Genomic DNA, 27288 nt, shown 5'->3' on the forward strand with positions numbered 1-27288 from the left:
TCCCATCTTAAAAATACATTTACAGCAACTTCTAGACTAGTATTTGACTAAACAACTGGTCACTGTAATCTCGCCAAGTTGGCACATAAAGTTAACCATCACGTCTGCAAATTCCAGGGGATGAAGCTTCACTGTTGTGGGGTGTATGGGGTTCTTAGTCCTCTTAGGAGGCCTGGTTGAGGCCACACCTTCCTCAGCTCTTGCTCTACTCCGTACGCAGGCCCTTAGCTCAGGGTTCAGCCTTAGCCATAGCCAGGATGGGTCTGAAAGTTTTCTTTATTAACGTGTGGAAGAGCAAGAGCAAGGTTAGCAACCTCTCTGGTGTGGGTGTCTCTCATACTCCTCCCAAACTTACAGGGGCCCCCACTTCCAAAAACACAAATCCTCCAGCTCAGATGCCATTCTCAGGCTTCTGGGATCAACCTCCGATTTTTCCCCTTCCCGGACGCCTCCCCACTGCCCAGCACCTCTCCAGCCTGTGTCCAGGGGAGGCCCAGCAACCTGACTGCTGTGGCAGAGGAAGGCCTGGCACTGACAGCCTGGGCCCCTGGGCTCTGCCTCACGCAGGGGGCTGCTTATGGAACGGTGGAAGGAGAGAGGGGTAAGCTCTCTCTATTTCTATTCTTAAATCTTAGGGCCTCCTCTTAACCCTCTCGCTGGGTGACTTTTTTGAGAAATGGCTATCCAGAAGTGTCAGTCCCATCCCCAAAGTGAAGTACAAGTTGTGTTAATTATTTATTGCTGCACAACAAATTATCCCAACACTTAGCGGCTTAAAGCAACAAATATGTGTTATTTTGTCATTACTGTGGTTCAGGGATCCAGGAGCAACTTAGCTGGGTGCCTCTGGCTCAGGGTTTCTCATGGGGTTGCAGCCAAGCTGTCAGTCAGGGCTGCACTCTCATCGGAAGGCTCCACTGGCAGAGGGTCTGTTTCCAGGATCACTTGTGAGGTTGTTGTCAGGCTTTGTCACGTGGGCCTCTTCATAGGGTTGCCTCAGTAACTGCAGCTGGCTTCCCTCAGGGCCAGCAACCTAAGAGAGAGGGAGGGAGCAAGTGCCCAAGACGAAAGCCACGGTCTTCTCATACGCTCATCTCAAAAGTGACATCCCATCACTTCTGCGGGGCTCTGCTCATTAAAAGTGAGTCACTCCATCCAGCCCCCGCTCAAGGGGAGCAGATCACACAAGGGCACGAATGCCAGGAGGTGGGGACCCCTGGGACCATCTTTGAGGCTGCTATCACACAAATACATCCTTTTGTCCTAAAATGATCTCTCCTTTTCAATTGACATTAGTTTTACCTGAAAAATCATATTTGAACATGGAAAGAAAGGTAAATGTGAAATGCCAAAAATAAGGTAGAGCTTCTAGAGGATAACATAAAATTAAAATAAGTAGAGGTCATGCCCAAGTCATTTTTAAATAGAAAATATTAATTCTAAAGAATAATTTGGCAGCATATTTATAATTTAGAAAACGTTAAAGTGGCAATTTTGGTATGAAAACTTAAAGACTGGTACAGACTTTTAAAAATTATCCCATGTAGACAATCTAAAAGCACGAACAAAGGAAGAAAATAGTAATTATATAAGTTCATTAAAAATATAAAAACAGCAAAATAAGTAACTGAATAAAGCATAACTGAATATAACCTAATTCTTTAGGTACCATATAGTCTACCGTGGCGAACTTTAGATCCAGTTTTTCCCCTTCTCTATCAACAGAATCATAATTTTCTTGGTATGGCATTACTCTCAGCTGAAAATCCAACAGCTTAACAAATACAATAATCCCACTTCATTCTCCAACCTCCATCTAAATATCAATAGATGTCAAAATAGAAATAAAATATTTACCTCTTTTTCTCCCCCCTCCCCATGCTTCTCTGCTCATTTATAAAAGGTTTTTCATATAAATAAACCAATTTTTCAATGCAGTGAACTTCTAAACGTTCAAATAACTTGCAGGTGATAAGCATTTTTAAATGTCAGAAGTGCGAGAAGAGAGTAGATGCAGTATGGGCGGCAAGAGTGCTGTGCACACAAATGAAAGAGAAATGGGGAAAGCAAGGGAAAAAACCCCAAACCTAATCCTGCTCTCTTGGCAGCCCAGAGGTAAAGACGGGCTTTGGAACAAGACTCAGTGTGATAAGTGCTGTGATAAGCACTGAGTCCTGGGTACTACTGGAGCCAGAGGAAGGCTCCCCGGGACGGCTTCCTGCAGGAGGAAACTCTAACCCCTGTCTTGAGGGATGCGTTGGAGTGAACCTGCCAAGGAAGAGGAACGGGCAGAAAGGCATTCCAGGCAGGGGATCCGCATGGGTGTGTGTGTGGGGGGGCAAGGGGGCACGTGACTTCGCGCTGGGGCGCCGCGTGCGTCTGGGGGAGGGCTGTCGGCAGAGGGATGAGGGGGCCTGGGGAGGTGGAGAGGGGAGAGACCAGGAGGGGCTTCAAGAGGGTATGGCATGGCTTCGACTTGACATTGTCGGCGCTGGGAAGTCTCTTAAGAGTTTGCTGCAGGGACACTACATTCATCTGGAATCCCTTCCAGGCCTTACTCCTGTGGCCCTTGGTCCTTTTCCAGCGGGCCCACCCCCGGGGGCGTGGGAGCGGTGGGCAGTGCTCCCTCCGTGCCCTAACCCTGACCTGGCTCCTTGCTCTTCCGCCGCAGGGAAACACGGGAGTGCTCGTGGGTGTGTTTCTGGTGTCCTTCGTCGCCCTGGTGGCCCTGGTCACAGTGCTGTCCGGCATCGGGGTTGGGGAGCACTGCGACGTGGGCACCGGCGGCGTCTACTCCATGATCGCGGCGGTCCTCGGCGGGCAGACCGGAGGCGCCATCGGGCTGCTGTACGTGCTTGGACAGGTGAGGCCACTGGCCAATGGAATCGCTTACCTTGCCTTGCTTTCTGCCACCTTCTTCTCATCCACGTTCCCCTCTGACCTGGTGACAGGCAAGTGGGCAGTTGCGGGGAGCTCATAGTGGAAACAAGCTCATAGTCCAGGGCCCTGACCCTCAGTCCAGGGCTCCGTCCTTTCCACCCCCTTTGCCTCTGGAGTCCTGCTTCCACCAGGGAGCTGGGTCTGGGCTGGGACCATCCTTACAGACTGTTCTAGGGAGGGGAGTGCACAGCAGTGGCCGGAGCCGGGGTGGCAGCTGGGTGGCCCGGTCCCGGGGGCACTTTTACACTGAAAAGGGGACATTTTGCCTGTGCCAAGGACTTCCTTAGAAGCAGGCTGTTCTCAAATGAACCGGAGCTCTAGGCGCATTGATAGCTTGATGGCCTGAACAGGGAGGCTGAAAGCCCCTGTGTGGATGCTGTGTCTGAGAAGGAGAATACTAATGTGGATGGAGGCCCTCAGAAAACCACTGAGTAGGGAGAAGTACTGAAGCGTGTTTAGCTAAAACACAGGGACGGTGACCTAATGCTGAGGAAGCAAATGCGGACCTTAAGAAGCAGCTCTTTGTAAGCACTTCTTGGACTGAAAAAGGCTTTAATGATGGTGCAAAGGGTGGTGGGTGGCTGAAAAAACAGTTAAAAGAATCTGTCTGAGTAAGAGTACAAGAGTCTCCTCAAAGAAAGTGTCGGTCTGTTTCTTTTATTTTTAAAGCAGCAGGGGCAGGGTATTGTAGCAAAAATACATCTGATTCTCCAACAGCACAAAGCTGTGTGTGTGTGTGTGTGTGTGTGTGTGTGTGTGTAGGGGAGATGTGTGGAAGGCAGACACATGGTCAGTGCACTCTTAAAAACAACTTGCCTTTATGGAGAAAGATCTTTAAGCATGGGAGTTTGGAAGTGAGTAATAAACTGTCAGTTTACTTTATTACCCTGGGGATTTGTATATCGATTTTTTTTTTTTTTTTTTTTTTTTTTTTTGCTTCTCTGCTATTTTATAGCCAAGCAGTCTGCAAGATGGACAAACAGCAGTCCTCACTTTCCCTGCTCTCTGGGTAGACAAAAAGCTCCACTCTTGAAGCAGATACCACAGACAGGGGACCAGCGCTGAGGTTTGGGCCTCCCCACCTCCCAGAGAGAGGAAGCCTCCTGTATGTGAGGTGACTTGGAGGAAAGGTACTCACAAAGAAAGACACAAGCTACCAAAACTCAAGAAGAAACAGAAAATCAGAATGCACCTACATAAGGAAAGAGATTGAATTAGCAATCAAAAAACTTCTTACTAAGAAAAGCCAGAAACATTGGTGCCCCTCTGGTCAGGGTCCTCTCCATGCCTCTGCTGCTTCCGCAGCTGAGCTGGGTGGGCTTCCTAATCAGGGTGTGGCTATATGTTGCTAGATTCAGTTGGCTAGTATTTTGTTGAGGATTTTTGCCTATATATTATGAGGGATGTTGGTCTGTAGCTTTCTTGTGATATCTTTGTCTAGTTTTGGTGTCATGTTCATGCTGGCCTCACAGAATGAGTTGGGAGGTGTTCCCTCCTCTTCTATTTTTGGGAAGAGTTTGTGAAGGATTGGTGTTAATTCTTCTTTAAACGTTTGGTAGAGTTTGGTGGTGAAACCATATGGTCCTGGGCTTTTCTTTGCAGGAAGTCTTTTGATTACTAATTCAGTCTCTTTACTTATATAGGCGTATTCCGATTTTCTGTTTCTTCTTGAGTTTTGGTAGGTTGTGTCTTTCTAGCAGTTTGTCCATTTTATCTGGGTTATCTAAGGTTTTGGCATATAATCATTCATAGATTCCCTTATAATCTTTTTTTTTTGTTTTTGTAAGATTGGTAGCAATGGCCTCCCTTTCATTCCTGATTTTAATCATTCGAGTCTTCTCTCTTTTTTTCTTACTCAGTTTAGTTCAAGGTTTGTCTGCAAAGAAGCAATTTTTGGTTTTGTTGCTTTTCTCTATTCTTTTTCTGACCTCTATTTCATTTATTTCTGCTCCAATCTCTATTATTTCCTTCCTTCTGCTTGCTGTGGGTTTAGTTCACTCTTCTTTTTCCAGTTCCTTAAGGTGGAAGGTTATGTCATTGATTTGAGATCTTTTTCTTCCAGGATGTGGTTGGGTTTTCTGAGGGTCCTTATTCCTGTTTCTTATTACCCCTAATTCCCTCATCCCAGGGCATGCATGCACTCATGTGTCTTTAGTAATTGCCAGAGGAGATGGCCTGTTGTGCCCCGGAGCAGGGTCAGCAAACTTCTTCTATAGAGGGCTAGAGAGTAAATGTTTTAGTTTTTTGTGAGGGTGTCATAGGTCTCTGTCACAGTGACTCAACTCTGCTGTGTAAGTGTGAAAGCAGCCATAGACAGTTTGAAGCGGGCATGGCTGTGTGCCAGTCAAACTTATGCCCAAAGCAGGCGGCAGCAGGATTTGGTCAGAGGGCCGAAGTTTGCCGGCCCTTGCCCCAGAGCATCAACGTTTAGGAGATACAGACGCTTAAAATAATGATTTTTCTTTTCCTTTCCACGGTACGCAGGCCTTTCACCGCTGTGGCCTCTCCCGTTGCGGAGCACAGGCTCCGGACGCGCAGGCCCAGCGGCCATGGCTCACGGGCCCAGCCGCTCCGCGGCATGTGGGATCCTCCCAGACCGGGCACGAACCCGTGTCCCCTGCATCGGCAGGCGGACTCTCAACCACTGCGCCACCAGGGAAGCCCTAAAATAATGATTTTTAAAGCTTACAAAATCTTTCCATTTCCTTGTATCCTCCCAAACCCTTCCCCATTCATCTCTCTGAGACGTTGATGTGGGGCCTGTAGTGTGGGGTCAGACCCCTGGGCCAGTGGAGGAGGCGATGAACTGGGGTCTCTCCTCACTCCCTGCCCCACTCACCTGAGCACTTCTTTGGGGCTGCTAACCCTGGACACCAGAATATCCAGCTTCAGCTTGCACTGTCCTGTCTAAAAGCATTTATTCATGGCTTACCTGCTCTTCGCTAGACTCTGTAAAAACAGTGGAGGACTGGAAAACTTTCAGGGACCTGGGGTTTGCATTGTGGGAGGGAACACATATGTAGGACATACAGCCAACCAATTCAAACTTTAAACTAGGGATTTCGTGTGAGAAGGGAAGGGGTGTGGAGGGACAACTCTGGCTTTCTAGGTAGGTACCCAAAGATGGAAAGAAAATTGCCTATGATTGTGAAAATGCAATTTTTTAAAAACAGAGGCCCTGGAAGGGAGGCGTTACACCCTGAAAATATAGCGGGTGACACCCCCTGCTTCCTGTGGCAGAGGGTTAGAAGTTCTCTGTAGAGGACGAAAGAGAAAAACGAATGCCTGTGATTATAAACTTTAAGAGCAGATAAAAAAATTTTTTTAATATAATAAATTCTGGGGAGGTTTATGCATTAAACAAATCGAAAGGGATGTTTTCCAATGAAGAGGAGCTTCATGGTTGGAAGGGAGACCATGTCTGGGGTGGTTGGATTGCTCTGGGGAAGGGCTGGCAGCCGCTGTTGTCCACACCTCTCCCGAGGGCAGGCCGGAGCCCGGGCCAGGCCCGAGCTCACTGACTGAGAGCCGGCTGTTGGGGAGCCTTGCATCCTAGATGCACTGTGCTCTCTGTGCCCAGATACAGTTTTTGCATAAACAGAATAATACTCTCAATATGTTTGTTTTTATTTCCCTTTATAAAATTGCTTTACAATTACAAAATGATGTTCATTGTAGCCAGTTAGCAGCATATCAGAGATAATTTAAAGAAAACGTAATTTCCCTCCCCTCCTGCAGTAACCAGTGTGAACACCTAGCATCCTCTTCAGCACCTTTCCCTGTGCTCATCTACATGAATTTATGGATTTTTGAAGTGCTTGCTTGCTTTTTTTTTTTTTTTTTTTTTTTTTTTGCGGTACACGGGCCTCTCACTGTTGTGGCCTCTCCCGTTGCGGAGCACAGGCTCCGGACGCGCAGGCTCAGCGACCATAGCTCACGGGCCCAGCCGCTCCGCGGCATGCGGGATCCTCCCGGACCGGGGCACGAACCCGTGTCCCTTGCATCGGCAGGCGGACTCTCAACCACTGCGCCACCAGGGAAGCCCCGTGAAGTGCTTGCTTGTTTTTAAAAAAAATGGGGACAAATTTCATACTCTATTCCATGACTTTTATTTGTCACTGAACAGTAAGTCATAGACCTTCTAGGTCAATGCTTTGAATCCATGCTTAAAGTAGTTGCTTAGTATTGTATAATATAGATGTACGTTAATTCGTGACACATTCTTTCTCTATTCATTTTTTTACTCTCTTATGTAAGAGTAGTTTTATTCCTTTTCTCATTTCTAAAAGTCTGTAATTTTGCTCTTTCTCTTTTCCTCTTAATCAGGTTGCCAGGTGTTTATGTATTTTATTGATCTCAAAAAAAAAATCAGCTTTTGTTCTTTATATCCTTTCATATTTTTCTTTCATTTCATTAATTTCATATATCCTTTTATTAAATACTTCTTCCTACTGTCTTTTTATTTATAATGATTTTTAAAGTCACTTAAGTTAATACTTTGTTCATGTATTTTTCTGCATTTTAAAACTAATATAAACATTTAGAATTATACTTTTTTCCCCTTCTGAATGCAGGATTAATGTGCTTCCCAAGTTTTAGAATCAGTCCTTTTTATTACTTTCTAGATAATTTGAAATTTTAAAAATTTCTCCATATTTTGCCAATGTGGCTCAAATTCATTTCTGTTGTATTTTCCCCCTCGTTGATTTGGAAGTTCTATTGATACTATGCTTTTCATTCTGTGGGTAGTTATTATCTACTTTTAGAAGCTATAATTATACTTTTTCTATACTTCCCAAACAAAAACATTACTTGTTAGCTCCTCCACATACCAAATATAAAATCTCTATGATACTTTTACTTACCTACATTCCATAATTACCCTTACCTCTTACCCCCAAATCCTTAGATTTTGAAAAGGTGGTTTAATTTTGGGCTGTTATAGCTTTCCCTTAAAAGTAAGTCTCTTCAGTTTCAAGAATCCTGACTTACAACTTACGTTGCAAATTTCCAGTGACATTACCATCATTTATTTAGCATTAACAAAGTATTTTTATGAAATTCATGGCTAACTACTGTTTCCTTTACATCAGTAGCTAATAATAAAGTAATAATGATAATGCCAATAGCTATTATTTCTCCAACTCTAACTATGAGCCAGGTATTGTTCTAGGACTTTACACGAATTATCTCATTTAATCCTCACAATAACCTTTTTTTTTTTTTTTTTTTTTTTTGCGGTACGTGGGCCTCTCACTGTCGTGGCCTCTCCCGTTGCGGAGCACAGGCTCCGGACGTGCAGGCCCAGCGGCCATGGCTCACGGGTCCAGCCGCTCCGCGGCATGTGGGATCTTCCCAGACTGGGGCACGAACCCGTGTCCCCTGCATCGGCAGGCGGACTCTCAACCACTGCGCCACCAGGGAAGCCCTAACCTTTTTTTTTTAAAGGTGGTTTCTTCTTCTTCTTTTTGTTGCTATTTAAATTATCTTTTTTTTAAATTGAAGTATAGTTGATTTACAATAGTGTGTTAATTTGTGCTGTACAGCCAAATGATTCAGTTGTGTGTGTGTGTGTGTGTGTGTATACACACATATACACATCCATTCTTCTTTTTTTAATATTCTTTTCCATTATGGTTTATCATAGGATATTGAGTTTAGTTCTTTGTGCTATACAGTAGGACCTTTATCCATTCTGTATATTATAGCTTACATCTGCTAACCCTAGCCTCCCACTCCATCCCTCCCTCAATCACCTCCCCCTTGGCAACCACAAGTCTGTTCTCTATGTCTGTGAGTCTGTTTCTATTTCATAGATAGATTCATTTGTGTCATATTTGAGATTGCACATATAAGTGATATTATTTGTCTTTCTCTTTCTGACTTACTTCTCTTAGTATGGTAACCTCTAAGTCCATCCATGTTGCTGCAAATGGCATTATTTCATTCTTTTTTATGGCTGAGTAGTATTCCATTGTATATATGTACCACATCTTCTTTATCCATTCATGTGTTGATGGACATTTAGGTTGTTTCCATGTCTTGGCTATTGTGAATAGTGCTGCTGTGAACATAGGGGTGCATATATCTTTTTGCATTAGAGTTTTGTCTGGGTATATGCCCAGGAGTGGGATTGCTGGATCATATGGTAATTCTGTTTTTAGTTTTCTGAGGAACCTCCATAGTGTTTTCCATAGTGGCTACATCAACTTATATTCCCACGAAGTGTAGGAGGTTTCCCTTTTCTCCACATCCTCTCTAGCATATGTTATTTGTAGAGTTTTTAATGAAGACCATTCTGACCATTGTGAGGTGGTACTTCATTGTAGTTTTGGTTTGCATTTCTCTAATAATTAGTGATTTGAGCATCTTTTCATGTGCTTATTGGCTATTTGTATATCTTTTTTGGAGAAATGTCTGTTTAGGTCTTCTGCCCATTTTTCGATTGCATTGTTTGTTTTTTTTGTTGTTGAGTTGTATGAGCTGTTTGTATATTTTGGAAATTAAGCCCTTGTTGGTCGCATTGTTTGCAAATATTTTTTCCCATTCTGTAGGTTGTCTTTTCATTTTGCTTATAGTTTCCTTCGCTGTGCAAAAGCTTGTAAGTTTGATTAGGTCCTGTTTGTTTATTTTTGTTTTTATTTCTGTTGCCTTGGGATACTGACCTAAGAAAACATTTGTATGATTTATGTCAGAGAACGTTTCATCTATGATCTCTTCTAGGAGTCTTATGGTATCATGTCTTATGTTTAAGTCTTTAAGCCATTTTGAGTTTATTTTTGTGTAAGGTAAGAGGGGTTCTAACTTCATTGATTTACATGCGGCTGTCCATCTTTCCCAACACCACTTGCTGAAGAGAGTGTCCTTTTTCCCCTTGTAAATTTTTGCCTCCTTTGTTGAAGGTTAATTGAATGTAGGTGTGTGGGTTTATTTCTGGGCTCTCTATTCCTCACAACAACCTTTTGAAGTAAGTGCTATTATTATCTGTGTTTCACAGAGGCAGACATGAGCCACAGAGAGGTTGAAACATTTTCCCAAGTCACACAGCTAAGGCTGGGAGCCACAGCATTTGGCCTTAGGTAGTTTGGTTTCATAGGCTATGCTTCTGACCACTGTGCTCTTGTCACATATCCTCCAGAGCTTTTCCTTTTTTTTGTTACTGGCATCTTTGGGCTAAAAAGTGATTTTAGGTACAAACCTGAGAGAGGGGCGCTACTGGGGTTACTTCAGTAATCGGTTTGGAAGCTCCAGGTGCAAACAGTCATATTCAAGTTCTGGCATCACCCTCTGCATGTGAGAGACCTCAGACACCTGGGAAAGTGATGCCTGTACAAACGATAATCAGTACTACATTTTTTTATTTTTTATTTTTTTGCGGTACGCAGGCCTCTCACCGTTGTGGCCTCTCCCGTTGCGGAGCACAGGCTCCGGACGCGCAGGCTCAGCGGCCATGGCTCACGGGCCCAGCTGTTCCGCGGAAGGTGGGATCCTCCCGGACCGGGGCACGAACCCGTGTCCCCTGCCTCGGCAGGCGGACCCTCAACCACTGCGCCACCAGGGAAGCCCTCCCCTACATTTATTGGGCTTCCCCCCCTCACCCAAATACAGACAGAAATGCCTACTCTAAATTTGGGGAATACCGACAATGATGTTATGTCTATAGCTGCAAAGTGAGCCGATCTCAGTGACGAATGGAGCCTCCTTGGTGAGCTCCCCTCAAACACAGAAATTGTATAAGCCTTCTTGTCTTTATATTAACGGACTAGAACTTAATGGTGTCTGCTTCCCGGAGCATTTTTCATACAGTCAACATATCATGAAGTATTTATAGATTGTTTGCAACGTAGTTAGCAAATGCAGGGGATTTTAGAAGGCGCAATCAGCATAAAATTTTTTTAAAGATGTTTGCGTTCTTGGTGTGTGTGGGGGGAACAAACTTATATGCATGAAATAATAATAGAATACAGAGCCAGATAATTAATTGCAAGGTACCATCAGTAAGCGTAGTATTTATTCAAAAACAGGGGATGAGGAAAGGCTTCATGGAAAAGGAGGAACTTGACTGTGGTTTGACTAGAGTTTGTTTCCTGAGAGAGCAACAAGTGCAGAGCGACAGTGATGAGAGTGCCCTGCTGGCCCTGGGGGAGGGTAAAGGGACCAACCCGATAAGAGAAGGGGGCTGAGGAACTATGGAAAATGAGGCTGGTGTTATTTTCAAATACTTATTTGAAATTATGTTTCAGGTTTTTTAAGAGGTAGCATCATGACTCTCAGGCAAATATAAAATAAACATGTGCCAAAGGGTTTATTTAGCTCATTAATTAGTGGAGGAGCCAGTAAGATGTTAAGGTTGAGAAGTGAGGTATGGACCCTCGACGGATACAGATCAAATCCATAAATTCCTAGTTCAGCAATTTCATAAATAAATATAAGGATAAGATTGCTAGGTTAGCTACAAAACCGGTTAATGTCTTACAGGACCACAAACCCTAATCTTTTGTGTTGTCTGTTCCACCAGGCAGGAGTTCTGTACATCTCTGCAGGAAGAAAAAAATCCATAAGTTAACATGTAACTTCACTAAGTCTGGGACATTTGATACATTTAACAGTGAGTAGAACTAAGTACATTCACTTAGATAGTCCTTGGGTAGCCTTTGTTCCATATGACATTGGAAGGACGTGCTGCCCACTTTTTTTTTTTTTCTTATTTCTGAGTTTTAGGTAATTTAAAAAATAGGGCTTCCCTGGTGGCGCAGTGGTTGAGAGTCCGCCTGCCGATGCAGGGGACACGGGTTCGTGCCCCGGTCCAGGAAGATCCCGCATGCAGCGGAGCGGCTGGGCCCGTGAGCCATGGCCGCTGAGCCTGCGCGTCCGGAGCCTGTGCTCCGCAGAGGGAGAGGCCACAACAGTGAGAGGCCCACATACCACACACACACACAAAAAATAATAATAGTGACATGCAAAGAAATAGAGAAAAAACTGAGGTTTGCTTCAGTGCCCTTCTAAGGCTTTGAAATGGGACTCCCCCTTGTGCTCCTGTTCTCTATTTAATTCTTCACAGGGGCCTCTATAGGTCTCTTTGGCCCAGAATCCCATCTTCTTCCTTCCACAACCTTTTCATCTTAGTTACCACCGACAATCATTCTCCCCTCTGGATGGTGGGAGAGATGTAGACGAGAAGAAAGAGGGCCCCAGGCAGGACTCCTGAGCAGGAAGGGCTCATTTAACCCCCATGATGGTTCCTGGGTGTTGAATTCCGAAGGTGAGCAGGGTCCTCGGTGCCGGGCAGCCCTGCTGCTTTTTTCTCTTGCTGACTCTTCCTACCTCGAATTGCCTGTCAGTGTGTTGCAGGTGCCATGTATATCACTGGCTTCGCTGAATCCATCTCCGATCTGCTGAGCCTCAGGAATCTCTGGGCCGTGCGAGGAATTTCAGTTGCGGTGCTTCTGGCCTTGCTGGGGATCAATCTAGCGGGTGTCAAATGGATAATCCGCCTCCAGCTGCTGCTGCTGCTCCTGCTGGCCGTGTCCACGCTGGACTTTGTGGTGGGCTCTTTCACACACCTGGACCCAGGTAAGCCTTTTGGAGTTCAGCAGATGGCCTTATGGGGGGTCTGCACTGCTTTCTAGATGTTTGTAGGTCTGGGTTTGCAAGACGACCCCCAATAGCCTTTACCTGCAGTGAGTGTGTGCTGTTCCCGAGCAGCTGAGGGGTGTGTCATGGTGCAGTTTCAGAGGCCAGAAAGCCCCTCCTCACATAGACATCTTCACCGGGCACATTGCCCATGTTTCTTTTTATTTACTTGCCGTTAAAAAAAAAAAAAAAAAAGAAAATTTAGATAAAGACCAGAATTAAGTAGAACTGGATTTGACAAAGATCAATTCATGAAAGTGATTATAAGCAAGAAATAAATTTGGGAGTAGGGAAGGAAATAGATTTTAATTTTATTTCTTTTTAAAAAAAGACTTGTTGCAAACATAACAAATGTTAACAATTGTCATTTCTGGGAGAGCGGGACAGATATGTGTTTGATTGTCTATAGTTTTCAATATTAAGTTTTTTCAGAACAAAAATATGAATCTATTAACTAAGCTTAAAGAAAGGAAATAAACAGCAGGGTATTCTTTTGTACCATTTGGAAATGGTGTCATATATTGATAATCAATCAATCACTGTTTACTCCAACCCTGGATTTTCTGCAGCCTTGAGGATACATGGCAACTCTAATCCTAAATCCTAGGCTTTGACTGAGACGCTATTACCCAAAGTGTCCATAATTTTGTAGCTTTGTGATTTGGGGTGGTTTGGCATCAAAAGTCGTTGTTTTTCTCCAGAGTACGGAACTATTCCTGGGATGCTGTAGGAAAAAGATAACTGCCTGATATTTCACACTTCGGGTACTTTGTCTTTTTATGGCAATAGTGACTAGGCATCTACATTGGAATATGGACAGAGAAAGGGAGCTGGGGCCACCAGCTGTGTCAACAAAGAAAAAGGAAAGAGATCAAGAGCACAGACCAGCCACCTCTAATGGTGGTGGTGGCGGCGACGGCCGCTGTATTGGATGAGCACTTCTGGGCCAGGCATTTTGGCTATAGCACCTCACAGGGCTTATCTCATTGTCATAACCTCATGGGGGAGGAACAGTTATACCCACTTAACAGATGAGGAAAGCAGGGATTATATAATTTGTAGTAACGCATGGCAGATCTGCGTGTGAAACTGGATCTGTTTGACTATAAAGCTGAGCTCTTTCCTGAGGTGGGAACAATACCACTGTCTTTCTATGATAGCGGCTCTTCTTTGCCCCTTCAAGGCTGCCCCTGGGGTGTGTTCTAAACAGTCTCGTCTTTCATAAAAGTGTTGGTTGCGGGAAGGTGACAGTTCAGTTGGTACACCCTCATCTGGCTTTATTGCTTTTTCATCTATTAAGATTCTTCTGCCGGAAAGGTCACTCATCTGAGCTCCCTGCGTGCCCCCTACCCTCTGGCATCGTGGTCCATCCCCCAGAACCTCCAGACTGCCCCATGATCTAACATCTAAAATGTTAACCCCTGTACATCGGGGAGCCCCCAGGGCCCACTCCAGTGCTAAGGGCCAGTGCAGTGTCCAGCCTGAGCCTTGCAGCTTGCTGAACATTTGGAGCATCTCCACTGGGGGGAAGGAGTGATTTTTTTCCTGGCTTTGCACCACGCTGCAGAGACAGCCCACATCCTGAGAGAAACCTGCTGGCTGTTTGGCCATCAAACTATCAGTGAAGGGGAGAGAGAGAGAGAGAGAGAGAGAGAGAGAGAGCGAGAGAGAGCGAGAGCGAGAGAGCACTCCAGACTTCATGCCTGGGTCCTTTCCGCCTGCTGACATGGTTGCTGCAAGAGCATAAGTAGTTAAATTGCACGGTGATGCTACCAGCTTCTTGGAAACCTCCGTGGGCTGTCGTATTTGCCTTCTTGATTAGAAGTTTTCTTGGCTGCTCTTCTGACTTACTCCAAATATTTCTCTTTCCTTCTGGTCAGTACATTACCAGGGTGTAGTGAGAAATGAAATTTATTTTCAATTATTCCCATAGTAACTGGCCCCTCTAGAATCTGTTTTTGGTATCACTGGTGTTTTATATGGGCTGCTTTCTTTGCAGTTAAAAATCCAAACTGAAACTAGACCATAAACCTTCAGAATGGGTTTAGCAGAATTATTTCAACTCTTTTAGAAAATGACATACATGTAGACATTTGAAAAAAAAAACTGGAAGAGAGACTGGAAGGAACTAAGCCCAAGTGTTAACAGTGGTCATCTTTCTGCTGAGAGTATGGGTGACTGTATTACCTTGTTTCTACTTTTCCTTCAATTAGTTAGTGCTATTTAAAAAAATAATAATAGACTTCAGTTTTTAGAACAGTTTTGGGTTTATAGAAAATTAGCACAGAGTACAGAAGTCCCCATATCCTTTCTCTCTCCTTTCCCTACCCATTTCCCCTATCAAACCTTGCATCAGTGTGATACATTTGTTATAATTGGTGAACCAATAGTAACACATTATTATTAACTAAAATTCATGGCTTAGATGAGGATTCATCCTTTGTGTTGTATAATTCTATGGGTTTTGACAAATATATAATGATATGTATCCATCGTTACGGTATCATACAGAATAGTTTTAATGCCTTAAAAATTCCTGGGCTCCATATATTTCACCCCCGTCCCCTACCCCTAGCCCCGAACTCCTGGCAACCACTGATCTTTTTATTGCCTCTATAATTTTGCCTTTCCCAGAACGTCATATAGTTGAAATCATACAGCATAGAGCCTTTTCAGCCTGGCTCTTTTTCACTAAGCATTATGCAGTCAAGGTTTCTCCATGTCTTTTGTTTTGTTTTTGTGTGTGTGTGTGTGTGTGTGTGCGCGACTTGGTAACTCATATCTTTCTGTTACTGAGTAATATTCCATTGTGTAGGTGTACTACAGTTTGTTTTTTGTTTTTGGTCCATTCACCTATTGAAGGACACTTTTGTTGCTTCCAGCTTTTGGCAATTATGAATAAGACTTCTATAAACATTTGTATGCAGGTTTTTAATGAAGATGTAACTTTTAAGCCCATTTGAATAAATACCTAGGAGCATGGTTGCTAGATCGTATGATAAGACTATATTTGCCTTTGTAAGAAACTGCCAAACTGTCTTCCAAAGTAGCTGTACCGTTTTGCATTCCCATTAGCAACAAATGAGAGTTCCTGTTGCTCCACATCCTCGTCAGCATTTGGTGGTGTCAGTTTCTTGGATCTTAGCCGTTCTGATAGGGGCATAGTGATATCTCATTGTTACTTTAATTTGTAATTCCCTAGGATATATGATATTGAGCATGTTTTCATATGCTTATTTGACATCTGTATATCATTTTGGGTGAGGTCCCATTTTTTAATTGGGTTGTCCTCTTATTGTTGAGTTTTAAGAAGTCTTTATATTTTGGATATAAGCCCTTTATCAGATATATGTTTTACAAATATTTTTCACAGTCTGTGGCTTGTCTTTTCATTCTTTTAGCAGAGCCTTTTGCAGAGCAGAAGTTTCTAATTGTAATGAAGTCTAACACCAGTTTTTTTCTTTCTTGGATTATGCTCTTGCTGGTGTACCTAAAAACTCACTACTAAACCCCAAATCACCTAGATTTTCTTCTATGTTATCTTCTAGAAGGCTTATAATTTTGTGTTTTACATTTAGGTCTATGATCCATTTTGAGTTAATTTTTGTGGAAAATATACGGTGAATATCTAGATTTTTTTTTTTTTTTTTTTTTTTTTGGCATGTGGACGTTCAGTCGTTCCAGCACCGTTTGTTAAAAAGACTATCCTGTTTTCATTGAATTGCCTTTGCTCCTTTGTCAAAGATCAGTTACCTGTATTTGTGTGAGTCTATTTCTGGGCTCTTTGTTCTGTTTTATTGCTCTATTTATCTATTCTCCAGTACCACTCTTTTATGATTATTATAGCTTTATAGTGAGTCTTAGAGGTGGGTAGTGTCAGTCCTCCAACTTTGTCCTTTTTCACTAGTGTTATTTTTAAGGTCAGGAAAAAAAAGTTTTTGAAATACTTTTAAGTCTAACTTTATTCCTTTCCCTTTCCTTAAATATAAATGACTTTAAAGATCCAAACAATCTTAAATGTATAAAGTAAAAATGTAGGAAGTGAAAAAAAAACAAACCCTCCATTTCCCCACTTCTACTCTCCAGAGGGAGATTGGTAGGTATTCATTGCTATTGCTTTTGAACAGATTACCCCCAAATTTAGTGGCACAGAACAACAATAAACACTTATTATTTCTTGCCTTTTCTGTGGGCCAGGAATTTGGGTATAGCTTGGTCAATGGTTCTGGCTCAGGGTTTCTCATGAGGTTCAGGGGCTGTGGACATATGAAGGCTTAACTGGAGCTGGTGGATCTGACTGGCAAGTTTTATTGGTTGTTGGCAGGAGGCTTCAGTTCCTCTCCATGTGGTCCTTTCCAGAGAGCTGCTTAAGTGTCCTCAAGTCATGGGGTGACTGGATTCCTCAAGAACAAATGAGAGAGTGAGAGTGAGAGAGAGAGAGAGAGAGAGAGAGAGAGAGAGAGAATGCGTTATCCTTTTTATGATCTAGCCTCAGAAATCACATAGCAGCGCTTTTACCACAAGCTATTTGTTAGAAATGAGTTACTTAGGCCCTCATTCAAAGAGAGGGGATTTAGTTTCCACCTTTTGAATGGAGAAGTATCAAAGAATTTGCAGACACATTTCAAAACCACAACAGTTAATTTTAAAATCAGAAAACAAATTAAATACACTTGTCAAATTTTAGTTTTTCTTTTATTTCAAAGACAACATTAATGTTTTTATGTTGTAAAAAATTTTTTTAAATTTGAAATATAAAGCAAAAAGTGAAAGCTCTTTCCCCTTACTCCATTTCCGCACTGCCATCCCCAGAGGGAGATTGGGGAACATCCTTCCAGTCTATTTTCTATACATGTACAAGCACATACGCACATGTGCACATACATAAACGTATAAACATAGTTCTTTGTAAAAATGTAATTCTACATTGTCTTGCTGCTCCTTCTCTCCCAACCAATAACGTATCCTGGACACCCTGCAATGTCAGTACATTTAGGATTCCCTCATTTTTTTTTAACACCTGCCTAGTCTTCCATATTCCGTATAAAACATTAATTTATTGATGGATACTTAGGTTTTTCCAGTGTGTTGTTGTTACAAGTTGCTGACATGAATATCCTTGTGCAAAATTTGAAGGACTGTTTCTGGAGGATCAAGGCTTATCAGTAGAACTCATAGGACATCGATCAAGCACATTTAAAATTTTTTTGGGTTCTACCAAATGGCCTTGAAATAATATTTTTCCACTCTGAACTCCCAGTAACCGTATGTTAAGAGTTATTGATTCCCCAAACCCTTGACAGTATTGGATATGTTCAATCTTTTCAATGTCTGCCATGTGATGGGCACAAATGGTGATCTTCTTAAAACTTTGCTTTTCTTAAATCATTAATGAGGGTAATATTATTCATATTTTTATTGCCACTTGTATTTATTTTTCTTTGAATTGTCTGTACTCTTTCCCTATTTTTCCTTTAGGTTTTCTTACTTTTTAATGATTTATAGCTCTTCTACCTTAGCAATTAATTTAACATAAAACAGATATTTGTTTGGCTTTATATCAGTCTAGACAATGTTTGTTATATATGTTGAAAAAATTTTCCTAACATGTCATTTGTTCTTTTAAAATTAATTTTTATATGTAGTAAAGTAATACGGCTAGTAAAAATACTAATTTTTGAGTCATATCGTGTACTCTGATTGCTTTCTTTTTGTATATTTTTCAGCTTTTCCTAAAATTAAATTTACTCCGTGTATTAGTTTCATAAAGCTGCTTTAACAAATTACCACAAACTTAGTGACTTAAAACAATAGAAATTTATTCCCTCACAGTTTTGGAGGCTCAGAGTCTGAAATCAAGGTGTTGGCAGGGCCGCACTCCCTTCAAAGCCTGTGGAGAATGCTTCCTTGTCTCTTCTAGCTTCTGATGGCTCCAGGAGTTCCTTGGCTTGTGGCTGCCTCACTCCAGTCTCTGCCTCTGTCTTCACGTGGCCTTCTCCTCCTCTTATCTCTCCTCTGTATGTATCTTAATAAGGAAAACTTGTCACTGGAAATGGGTCCAACTTGGATAATCCAGGATAATCTCATCTCAAGAGCCTTAATTATATCTGCATAGACCTTTTTTTCTTTCCATATAAGGTCACATTCACAGGTTCCCAGCATTAGGACGTGGGCATATCTTTTGGGGGTCCACCAGTCAACCCACTACATTCCATTTTTTCATTTGCTTTCTTTTCTAGGTGATTATCGCCATTCTAAAAAATTCTCTGTAGAGCTTTCAAATACTTATAGGCATTTTCCTCAGTGCTCCCTATGTTATGTTTTCTCTTGGCGACTCCCTCCTCATTGTCCTTCTCCTGGATGGACAGTCTCGGGCCTGATCACAGCTGTTATACTGGTACTTGCCTTCCCTGCTCCCTGGTGTTGGTCCCTGTTGTCTGGATCCCAGATCATCCTCTTCTGTCTACAACGGAATATGTCACTTTTCCACTTTCACATGTTATTGGTAGGAGATATAAAAATGTAGGCTGAAAATCATTTTCCCTTATGTAATATTGTGATTTATAATAAGATATGTATGTATTTGGTCTTCATCCGTTCCTGGCATAGAGCTCCTAAAAACCTTAGAATTTCCAGTGATGAGAACTGTAAGGTATCTTTTTTTATGTTAATGAGGTGACTTTTGGAAAGCATCTCAGGATGGGGGCTGGTTGCCAGTGGAGCCAACCTTGTGATCTGGGGGTTGGAACTTTCATACCCCCCCTCCCCCACCTCAGGGGAGAGAAGAGTGGTTGGAGATTGAGTTCAAACGCCAGTGACCAGTGATCTAATCAGTCGTGCCTGTGTAGCGAAGCCTCCGTAAAAACCTTAAAGGACTGGGTGTGAAGAGCTTCTGGGTTGGCAAACACATGGAGATGAGGAGACAGTGGCTTTCAGAGAGAGCACGGAAGCCCCGTACCTTGCCCTGTGCGTCTCTTCCATCTGACTGTTCTTGAGTTATATCCCTTTGTAGTAAACCGGTGATCTACTAAGAAACATGTTTCTCTGAGTTCTGTGAGCCACTCTAGCAAACTAACTGAACCCAGGGAAGGGATCTTTGAAACCTCCAATAGCCTGTGGTCAGAAGCACAGGTGACAGACAGCCTGGACTTGCGAGTGCCATCTGAAGGGGAGGGGACAGTCTTGTAGGATGGAGCCCTCAGTTGTGGGATCTGATGCTGTCTCCAGGTAGATAGTGTCGAATTAAGTTGAATTGTGGGAGACCACGCTGAATTGCCAGAGGATTGCTTGCTGTGGGGAAATAAACATGAATCATGAATTTTGAAGTCACTGTTGCTCTACCTTCTACCATTCAGCAGCATCTAGGAGTTTAGTGCCATTCTGATTTCTCCTCTTGGTAGGTAACCTGTTTCTTCTCCTCAAAGCGCTTAAGATCTTCCCTTTACCCTGAGATTTAAAATTGCATAATGAAATTTTTTATTAATTGGACCAAGCACTTTCCATTTGGAATTTTCAGTGATTTCTGCGACAGTTTCTTCTTTGTTTTCTCTGGCTTTGTTTTTTAAAATTTTCTTGAATTCTGGCTCGTTGGATAGATATTGGAGCGCATGGTTTGAACCTTCTGTTATCATTATATTTCTAATCTTTCTTCTATAGTTTATTCCTTTTTTTCCACCCTACTTTATGGGAGAGTTCCTCACCTTTACTTACAACCTTTTAACTGAATTTTTGGTTTTGGCTATCCTTAATTTCCATGAGCTCTTTGTTGTTCTCTGTTAATTTTAAAATCATATCCTGTTCTTGTTTTATGGTTATAATATCTCCTTTTGACTCTTTCAACCTATAAATTATAGGGGTTTTATTTTCTTTTGAAATTTTGTTCTCCCCTCTATATCACCTGTTTTTTTCCAGGCTTCTTTGTTTCTGTTAGATCCTGTTTTGTTTTCTGAGTTAATTGCTGCAAGCTTTCTCCAGAGCTCTCTTATAGTCCTTGGTCGTTCCTTCATTTTTAAGGAAGAGGCCCTGAGAGGCTGATTCGAAGTCTACGTGCAGAGTGGGTGGCGGTTGGCAGGAGGGCATCACTGTGGGGTGATGCTGTGGCAAAGTGGACTCTTTCATCAGAAGTCTCCCAAGTGTCAGTTTCTGTAGGTCTTTCCTCTGGTGCAGTTCATATTCTCCAGAAAGTTCTCCAGTCTCCTGCCAGGGGCACGCCTGGCTGCCACAGTCCTGAGAGCAGGGTGGAGGTGGGGGACAGTGCTGGGGGCCTCATGTGCAGGATGCACACTTGCCTTTAGTGTGGTGTTTTTCACCTGGCACGTCCTCCCCTCCACTCAAACCACTGTGCCGTATCTCATCCCTACATCTCAAGCCTCTGTGTCATATCTCTTATATCATCTCCAAGCTTCCCCTGAGAGTGGATATTCTCATCACCTCCATTTCCTCACCTCCTGACTCCTTAGCCTGCAGGCAGGCAGCTCGGGGCCTCTTCCTTTCCCACCTCCTCGCCTGTTTCTTCCAAAACATGCATCATTGCACAAGGCTCTGTGGAGACACAGAGCTGCATTACTGTAAAAAGCTAAACAGCAGGACGACTTAATTTAAACAAGGTACTGTCAAGCATTTGCTTGGCTTAAAGTTCCTACAATACCGTTTTCTTGGATTATATTTTCATTTATGTGAGATGAGTGTCATGCCAAAACGATTTTATTGCTGGAGAAGTCAGGCCGATAGGGAGAAAATACGTTTTAGAAAATAAAGTGACATGTGGCACATTTTAATTCTTTGTTCTACATTTAAAAATGAAATGGTGCATCTCCAAGCCTCACTTTTTGGCTCTCTAGGAAGACTGCGGCCTGGCCCAGCTCTTCAGTACCCTCCACTCCCACGCCCATGTTGTACACGCCGGTCTGCCTTGGCCACCTCCACTGGGGTGGCTTGCTGGGCAGTGCACAGCCGTGGCCAGCACGGCTTCCCTCGTGCTGAGCCGGCAGGTGGGAGCTGGTTCTGCCTGGTGAGGGAGGGGGCTTGTGCTTGCTTGTAAGAAGGCCAGGGCCACAGCTCAGGAGCTATAAAAGGAGTGGGTCCAACATGCCTGACTCTGCTGTCTGTGAAATTTCCCAAATCCAGAACCTTTACTCTTTCTTATTCTTGACCCCTTTCGCACCATTGACAGCTGTCTCAGTCTATTCAGGCTGCTGTAACAAAGTACCGTAGACTGGGTGGTTTATAAATACCAGGTATTTATTTCTCACAGTTTCAGAGCTGGAAGTCCAAGGCACCGGCAGATTTGATGTGTGGTGCAGGCGTGCTTCCTGCTTCGTAGACAGCTGTCTTCTCACTGTGTCCTCGCATGGAGGAAGGGTGAGGAAGCCCTTTGGGGTCTCTTTTATAAGGGCATTGATCCCATTCATGAGGATTCCACCTTCGTGAACTAATCACCTCCCAGAGGCCTCGCCTCCTAATGCCATCACATTGAGGGTTAGGTTTCAACATGTGAATTTGGAGGTGGGGAGACACAGACCTTCAGTCTTCCTATTTCTTCTAGGACACAGCACTGTCTTGGCTCTCCTTTTAGTCTTCCTGTCCCCTGATGTGGGCAGGGGGCCCAGGGTCAGTCTTCTGCCGTCAGTATTTCTCTCTGTGCTCTCTCCTTCAGAGAGCCTTCCGCCATCACTGACGCTCAGGTGGCTCTCACCTGCTTCTCCAGCTTCCTTGAACTCAGCTCCCGTAGCACCAGCTCCTAGTGGATCACTACCTGGATGTCTGAACGTCACCTTGAATTAGAGACAAGCAAGACTGAACTACTCAATTTCTTTCTCTTCCCTTTATTTATTGTCTCCTCCTCACCCTCTCCCCCCACAAAAAACAATAAGCAAATAATTAGCTTATCTTCTGAATTTCCCCAAGCCTGGAAAGCTTGGTGTTAACTTTTATTTCTCTGTCTAGGTTTAATCCTCCTATCTTTTTCAATCCCACAGCTCTCACCTTAGATCAGCAGATATCATTTCTTACGTGGGCCACTTAGATGATTTGCAAATCTAACTTGATCCCTCCAGAACCTTCCCACCATCTCCTATAGGCAACCAACATCTCCTATGTACTGAAGCCAGATTACTTTTCCTAAAACAGTGCTTTGCTTATGTTGCTCCCCGGCTTAAACATCTCCAGTAGTTTTCTATGGACTATAGGACAAAACCCAAACCCGTTTGGGTTTCATTCAGTAAGCTTCATTATTTCATTCAGTAAGTGCTAAATTACTTACTTGGTTGTATCTCCAGCTTGGCACCTCTCTGAACCCTCTTCTTCCCCAGAATATGTCTACTCACTGGTTTATAAATACATATGAATGCACCTCTGTTTCTATTTCTGGAATTTTCTTTACCACGCTCTATTTAACCTAAGTTCTTGCTCTTGGATGAAATAGTAGGGGAGAAGGTACAAGCAGATGACACGGTCTAAAATCTAGGAGCCTCTGTGTGGCCTGAGCAATGTCAGATGTTCTAAGCCTCGGTTTTCTCATCGGTGAAAATGAGGATAAAAGTAATGTTTACATCTCCAGGTTACCTTCCTGCCCAGCTCAGTGCGGCGGCCAGGCCCGGGGAGTTCAGTTGAGGTAAGAGGCTGCAGCAGTCTGCTCAGACCTCCCGGGATGTTCATGAGGGCATTTGAGACTCTGGTTCCTCATTAAAATTTTTTAAATATACTGATGAAGTACTTCAGCTCTACAGGAAATAATATAACAGATACTTATCTATCCACACCCCAAACTTCATGGATAATATTTTGCCAGTTTTGCTTCAGATCTCTATTAAAAATAAAAATAAATGAAGCATTACAGACATAGTTTAAGCTGCACTTTTAACCACTCCCTCTTCTCCCCAGGCGACCACTATCTTGAAGCTGATGTATGTCCTGGCTGTACGTTTTAATTTTTCCACCGTATGTAGACAGTTGATTTCTACTATTGTTCAGTGTTTGTTGTATACATTTAATCATACTGCATGGATCCTTTCATTTGATAAATATTTGAATGGTAGATGCATGAATTATCTTGTAGTTTGCTTTTCTCAGCCAACATGTTTTTGAGATTTATCCATGTTATGACATGTGTCATTTCATTTAGTTTAATTGCTCACAGTGTCATGGGAGACTCAGACAAGTAAACCGTTACTGAGCAGTGGCAAGTAATATGACAGGGGTTTACACAGGGAACCTGGGAGCTTCTGGGGGTGGGGTGAGGCTCTCAACCCAGCCTGAGAGTCAGGAAAGGAGATTCCCTCCGAGCTGAGTGTTGAGGAGAGACAGGATTTAGCCAGCAGAAGAAGAGAAGGAAGCACATCTTGCAAGAAGGGCAGCTTATAAAAAGACCCAAGAGAGTTATATGTTATTAAACAGTGAGAGCGCTCAGGGTGTGAGGAGAGGCAGAACCAGCTCACGGAAGGCCTTGTCTGCCAAGCTAAGGGACTTGGGGTGTATCTATTTTTTCTTTTTCTTTTTTAAAATTTTTGGCTGCATTGGGTCTTCATTGCTGCACATGGGCTTTCTCTAATTGTGGCGAGCGGGGGCTACTCTTCGTTGTGCGCGGGCTTCTCATTGCGGTGGCTTCTCTTGTTGCGGAGCGCGAGCTCTAGGCACGCGGTCTTCAGTATTTGCAGCACGTGGGCTCAGTAGTTGTGGCTCACGGACTCTAGAGCACAGGCTCAGTAGTTGTGGCGCACGGGCTTAGTTGCTCCACGGCATGTGGGATCTTCCCGGACCAGGGCCCGAACCCATATCCCCTGCATTTGCAGGCGGATTCTTAACCACTGCGCCACCAAGCAAGCCCAAAATGTGTGTTCTTTACGCAAGAATACACCCCAGAAACTCTTCAGGTGACTGTTCCCTGTTCCACTCAGGGTGTAATGAACACATAAATGCTTTGGCTGTTCTCTGGAACTCGCTGTCGGCTTGCACTTGTGGCCACTGAGAAGAGACGTGGGACCTTCCTGGGAAGCACAGTGCCTGGCATTTAGCAGACGCTGAGTAAATATTTGTGCAGGAATGAGCACACTGAGTGCAAGATGGTGATGCCACACTGCAGCCTCTTCTGCCCCAGCATATGAAGATGGCTCGTCTGCAGACACCCTCACTCTGGAACATCTGCCCAGGGGCCCCCTTTCCTGGGGCCCCATTCTCCTTCTGAGATGAAGACAGTGGCCCAGCTGCCACCATGACCCTGTAACATCATCCTCCCGCCTGGGCAGCTTCCCGAGCCTTCCTTGTGGGCTTCTCTCCCTCCATGTGCGACGGCATCTCTGCAGGGCTGCGTGGCTTTGCTGGGAAGGGTTTTCCAGGCACCGCTGAGGAAGGCCTGCCTGGAGGGGCCCTGCAGTGCCCAGGATGGCCTCTGTGTGGAGTCGTGATTCTGGCTGTTTGTTTTCTGGCCTCTGAGGTCTGGGGAGCCTTGTCCCAGGGCAGCTCCCTCAGCCTTTCCTCTCCGCCCACAGAGGGACTAGGAGGAAACCTGGACTCCTTCATGCAGAATGGTTTGTGGAGTCCTGGCGTCTGCATTTTACTTATGAGGTGGTGCCTTATACACACCATCTCGTGTAACCCTCACAGGTGACCCTGTGAGGGAGGCTGGGCAGGCTTATTTTCTCCATCTCAGATGCAGGAACAGCGGCCCCGAGAGGTGAAGTAATTTCCAAGAACCCAGGCCTTGGTACCCAGCCCCTTTCCTGGTCCAGCAGAGAGGGAACAATGTCTTCTCAGCCCTGCTGATGAGCTCTTTAAATGAGGGCCCCGGCCTCTGTCCCTGAGGTTCTCGACCCTGCCTGCACATTAGAAGCGCCAGGGAAGCCTCAGGGAAACAAAGAATCCCAGGCCTCACGCCAGACCAAGTGGATCAGCATCACTGGGGCGGGGCCTCTTGGTCTGTATCTTTCAAGTGTTCTCGATAATTCCATGTGCAGCCAAGGTTAAGAGCCCTGGTCACGTAGGCCTCTTTGACTCAGGCTCAGTGGAGTAAAAACCAAACAGGATGGGCCAAGCACCTCACTGCTCAGGCTGGCAGAGTCCTGGAGACCCGACTGAAGTACTCACTCTTAGCCCCTGAAGGCGAGGGCCTTCTCCTCTTTCCTCTTTGTTTCTCACTTGACCAGCAGTCAGCCAAGGGCCATACATGTGGCAGAACCTGCTTCTTTGTGTGCATGGATGTAATGAGCGCCAGCTCTGTGTCAGATGCTTCACACAAACTATTCTATTTTATTCTTGAAACAGCCTAGTACTGTGGGTGAGATGGTTATCCCCATTTTACAGACAAGGAAGTTGAAGTCCTGAGAGGTTATGCGACTTTCCTGAGATTGCAAAGTCAGTGGCTCAGCTAAACTATGAACCCAGAACTCTGGGCTCCAAAGTGCTATTCCATGGTGCTTCCAGTTACTTCCTGGCTCTGGGCATACCCTCGGAGGAAGGTGGTGGAATTGTTCTCCTCCACCAAGAATTCTCTACTGCTCCCCTTCTCCTGCAGTTCAAGGGGGTCTGACACCCTGTCAACCTCTGTGGGCCCTCTCCTGCCTGCTCAGAACTATGAGGACTCAGGGCTTCCCTGGCGGCGCAGCGGTTAAGAATCCACCTGCCAATGCAGGGGACACGGGTTCGAGCCCTGGTCCGGGAAGATCCCACATGCCGCGGAGCAACTAAGCCCGTGTGCCACAACTACTGAGCCTGCGCTCTAGAGCCTGTGAGCCACAACTACTGAAGCCTGTGCACCTAGAGCCCATGCTCCACAACAAGAAAAGCCACCACAGTGAGAAGCCCGCGCACCACAACGAAGAGTAGCCCCTGCTCGCTGGCAGCTAGAGAAAGCCCGCATGCAGCAACGAAGACACAACGCAGCCATAAATTAATTAATTAATTAATTAATTGATTAATTAAAAAAAGAACTATGGGGGCTCAGAGCTTGCCGGGGAAGCAGGAGACTGTGGAGGTAGAGGACTGTGAGGCGAGTTCAGGAGCTGGAACTAGGTACTGCAGTGGCTAAAACGTGGTTCCCACATGCCACCAGGGACAGAGGCAGCAGGAGCTAGCTGACCAGCACGGATTTCAAGGCAGGACGCTCACCTCTGATCCTCAGGCACCGCCCCTCTCCCTGGAGAGCATGGCCTGAGGCTCGTCTGGGAGCCCGGACGCTCAGCCCTCTGCCCTCCACATTGTCGGCCTCAGATGACCTGACCCTAGCATGGGCGGGAATTTCCGCCACTTTCTTAGGTGACTCCTTGGGAAGTTGTGTTAGTTCAGAAATGTACGAGGACCACAGGGCTCCTGGTGGGGGCATCAGACTGTCTCCTGGAATTTGCGGCCATAGAGGGATGGGAAGCAGCAAGTGGCGTTTTAAGCCCTTTAGATTGCTCCTGCTCTCTTCTTTTTCTTACTCACCGTACCTTTCTGACTCCTTTTTTTTCCTCCCTCATTTTCTCATTTCCTCCTCTGATCCCCTTCCTTCCTTCCCTCTACCTCTATCCATGGCTGGATCCTTGGTATGAGCTACAGTATGGGACTTTCTGGCCCAGCCTGGGGTCCTTATTACTGCCCTAATCTCTCTCTGTAAAACACAGATTTTGCCATCATGGATAGAAGTTAGTTACTGTCTAGTTAATGACACTCCTGTTGCAGACTGGTAATGAGCAGGCTTTTGGAGGATCCAGAATTGGGCAGTGTTGATGATTTAGTCTTGAA

General features: G+C 44.4%; 1 protein-coding gene across 7 annotated transcripts in view; it reads left to right on the forward strand.

The window, feature by feature from the left end:
• Positions 1 to 27288, forward strand: part of SLC12A8 (solute carrier family 12 member 8) — a 132218-nt gene that overhangs the window by 21646 nt on the left and 83284 nt on the right. For 4 of the 7 annotated variants that reach the window (XM_079922151.1, XM_079922147.1, XM_079922145.1 and 1 more), the window contains exons 4-5: positions 2672 to 2863; positions 12282 to 12513. In XM_079922151.1, coding sequence (XP_079778277.1) covers positions 2672 to 2863; positions 12282 to 12513 — 424 coding nt within the window. Of the gene's footprint in view, positions 1 to 2627; positions 2864 to 3476; positions 4071 to 12281; positions 12514 to 27288 lie in introns of those variants that run through there. The other 3 variants (XM_079922149.1, XM_079922150.1, XM_079922148.1) reach the window with 3 other exon arrangements.

This window comes from Stenella coeruleoalba (assembly GCF_951394435.1).
Source record: "Stenella coeruleoalba genome assembly, chromosome: 5".
Taxonomy (NCBI): domain Eukaryota; kingdom Metazoa; phylum Chordata; class Mammalia; order Artiodactyla; family Delphinidae; genus Stenella; species Stenella coeruleoalba.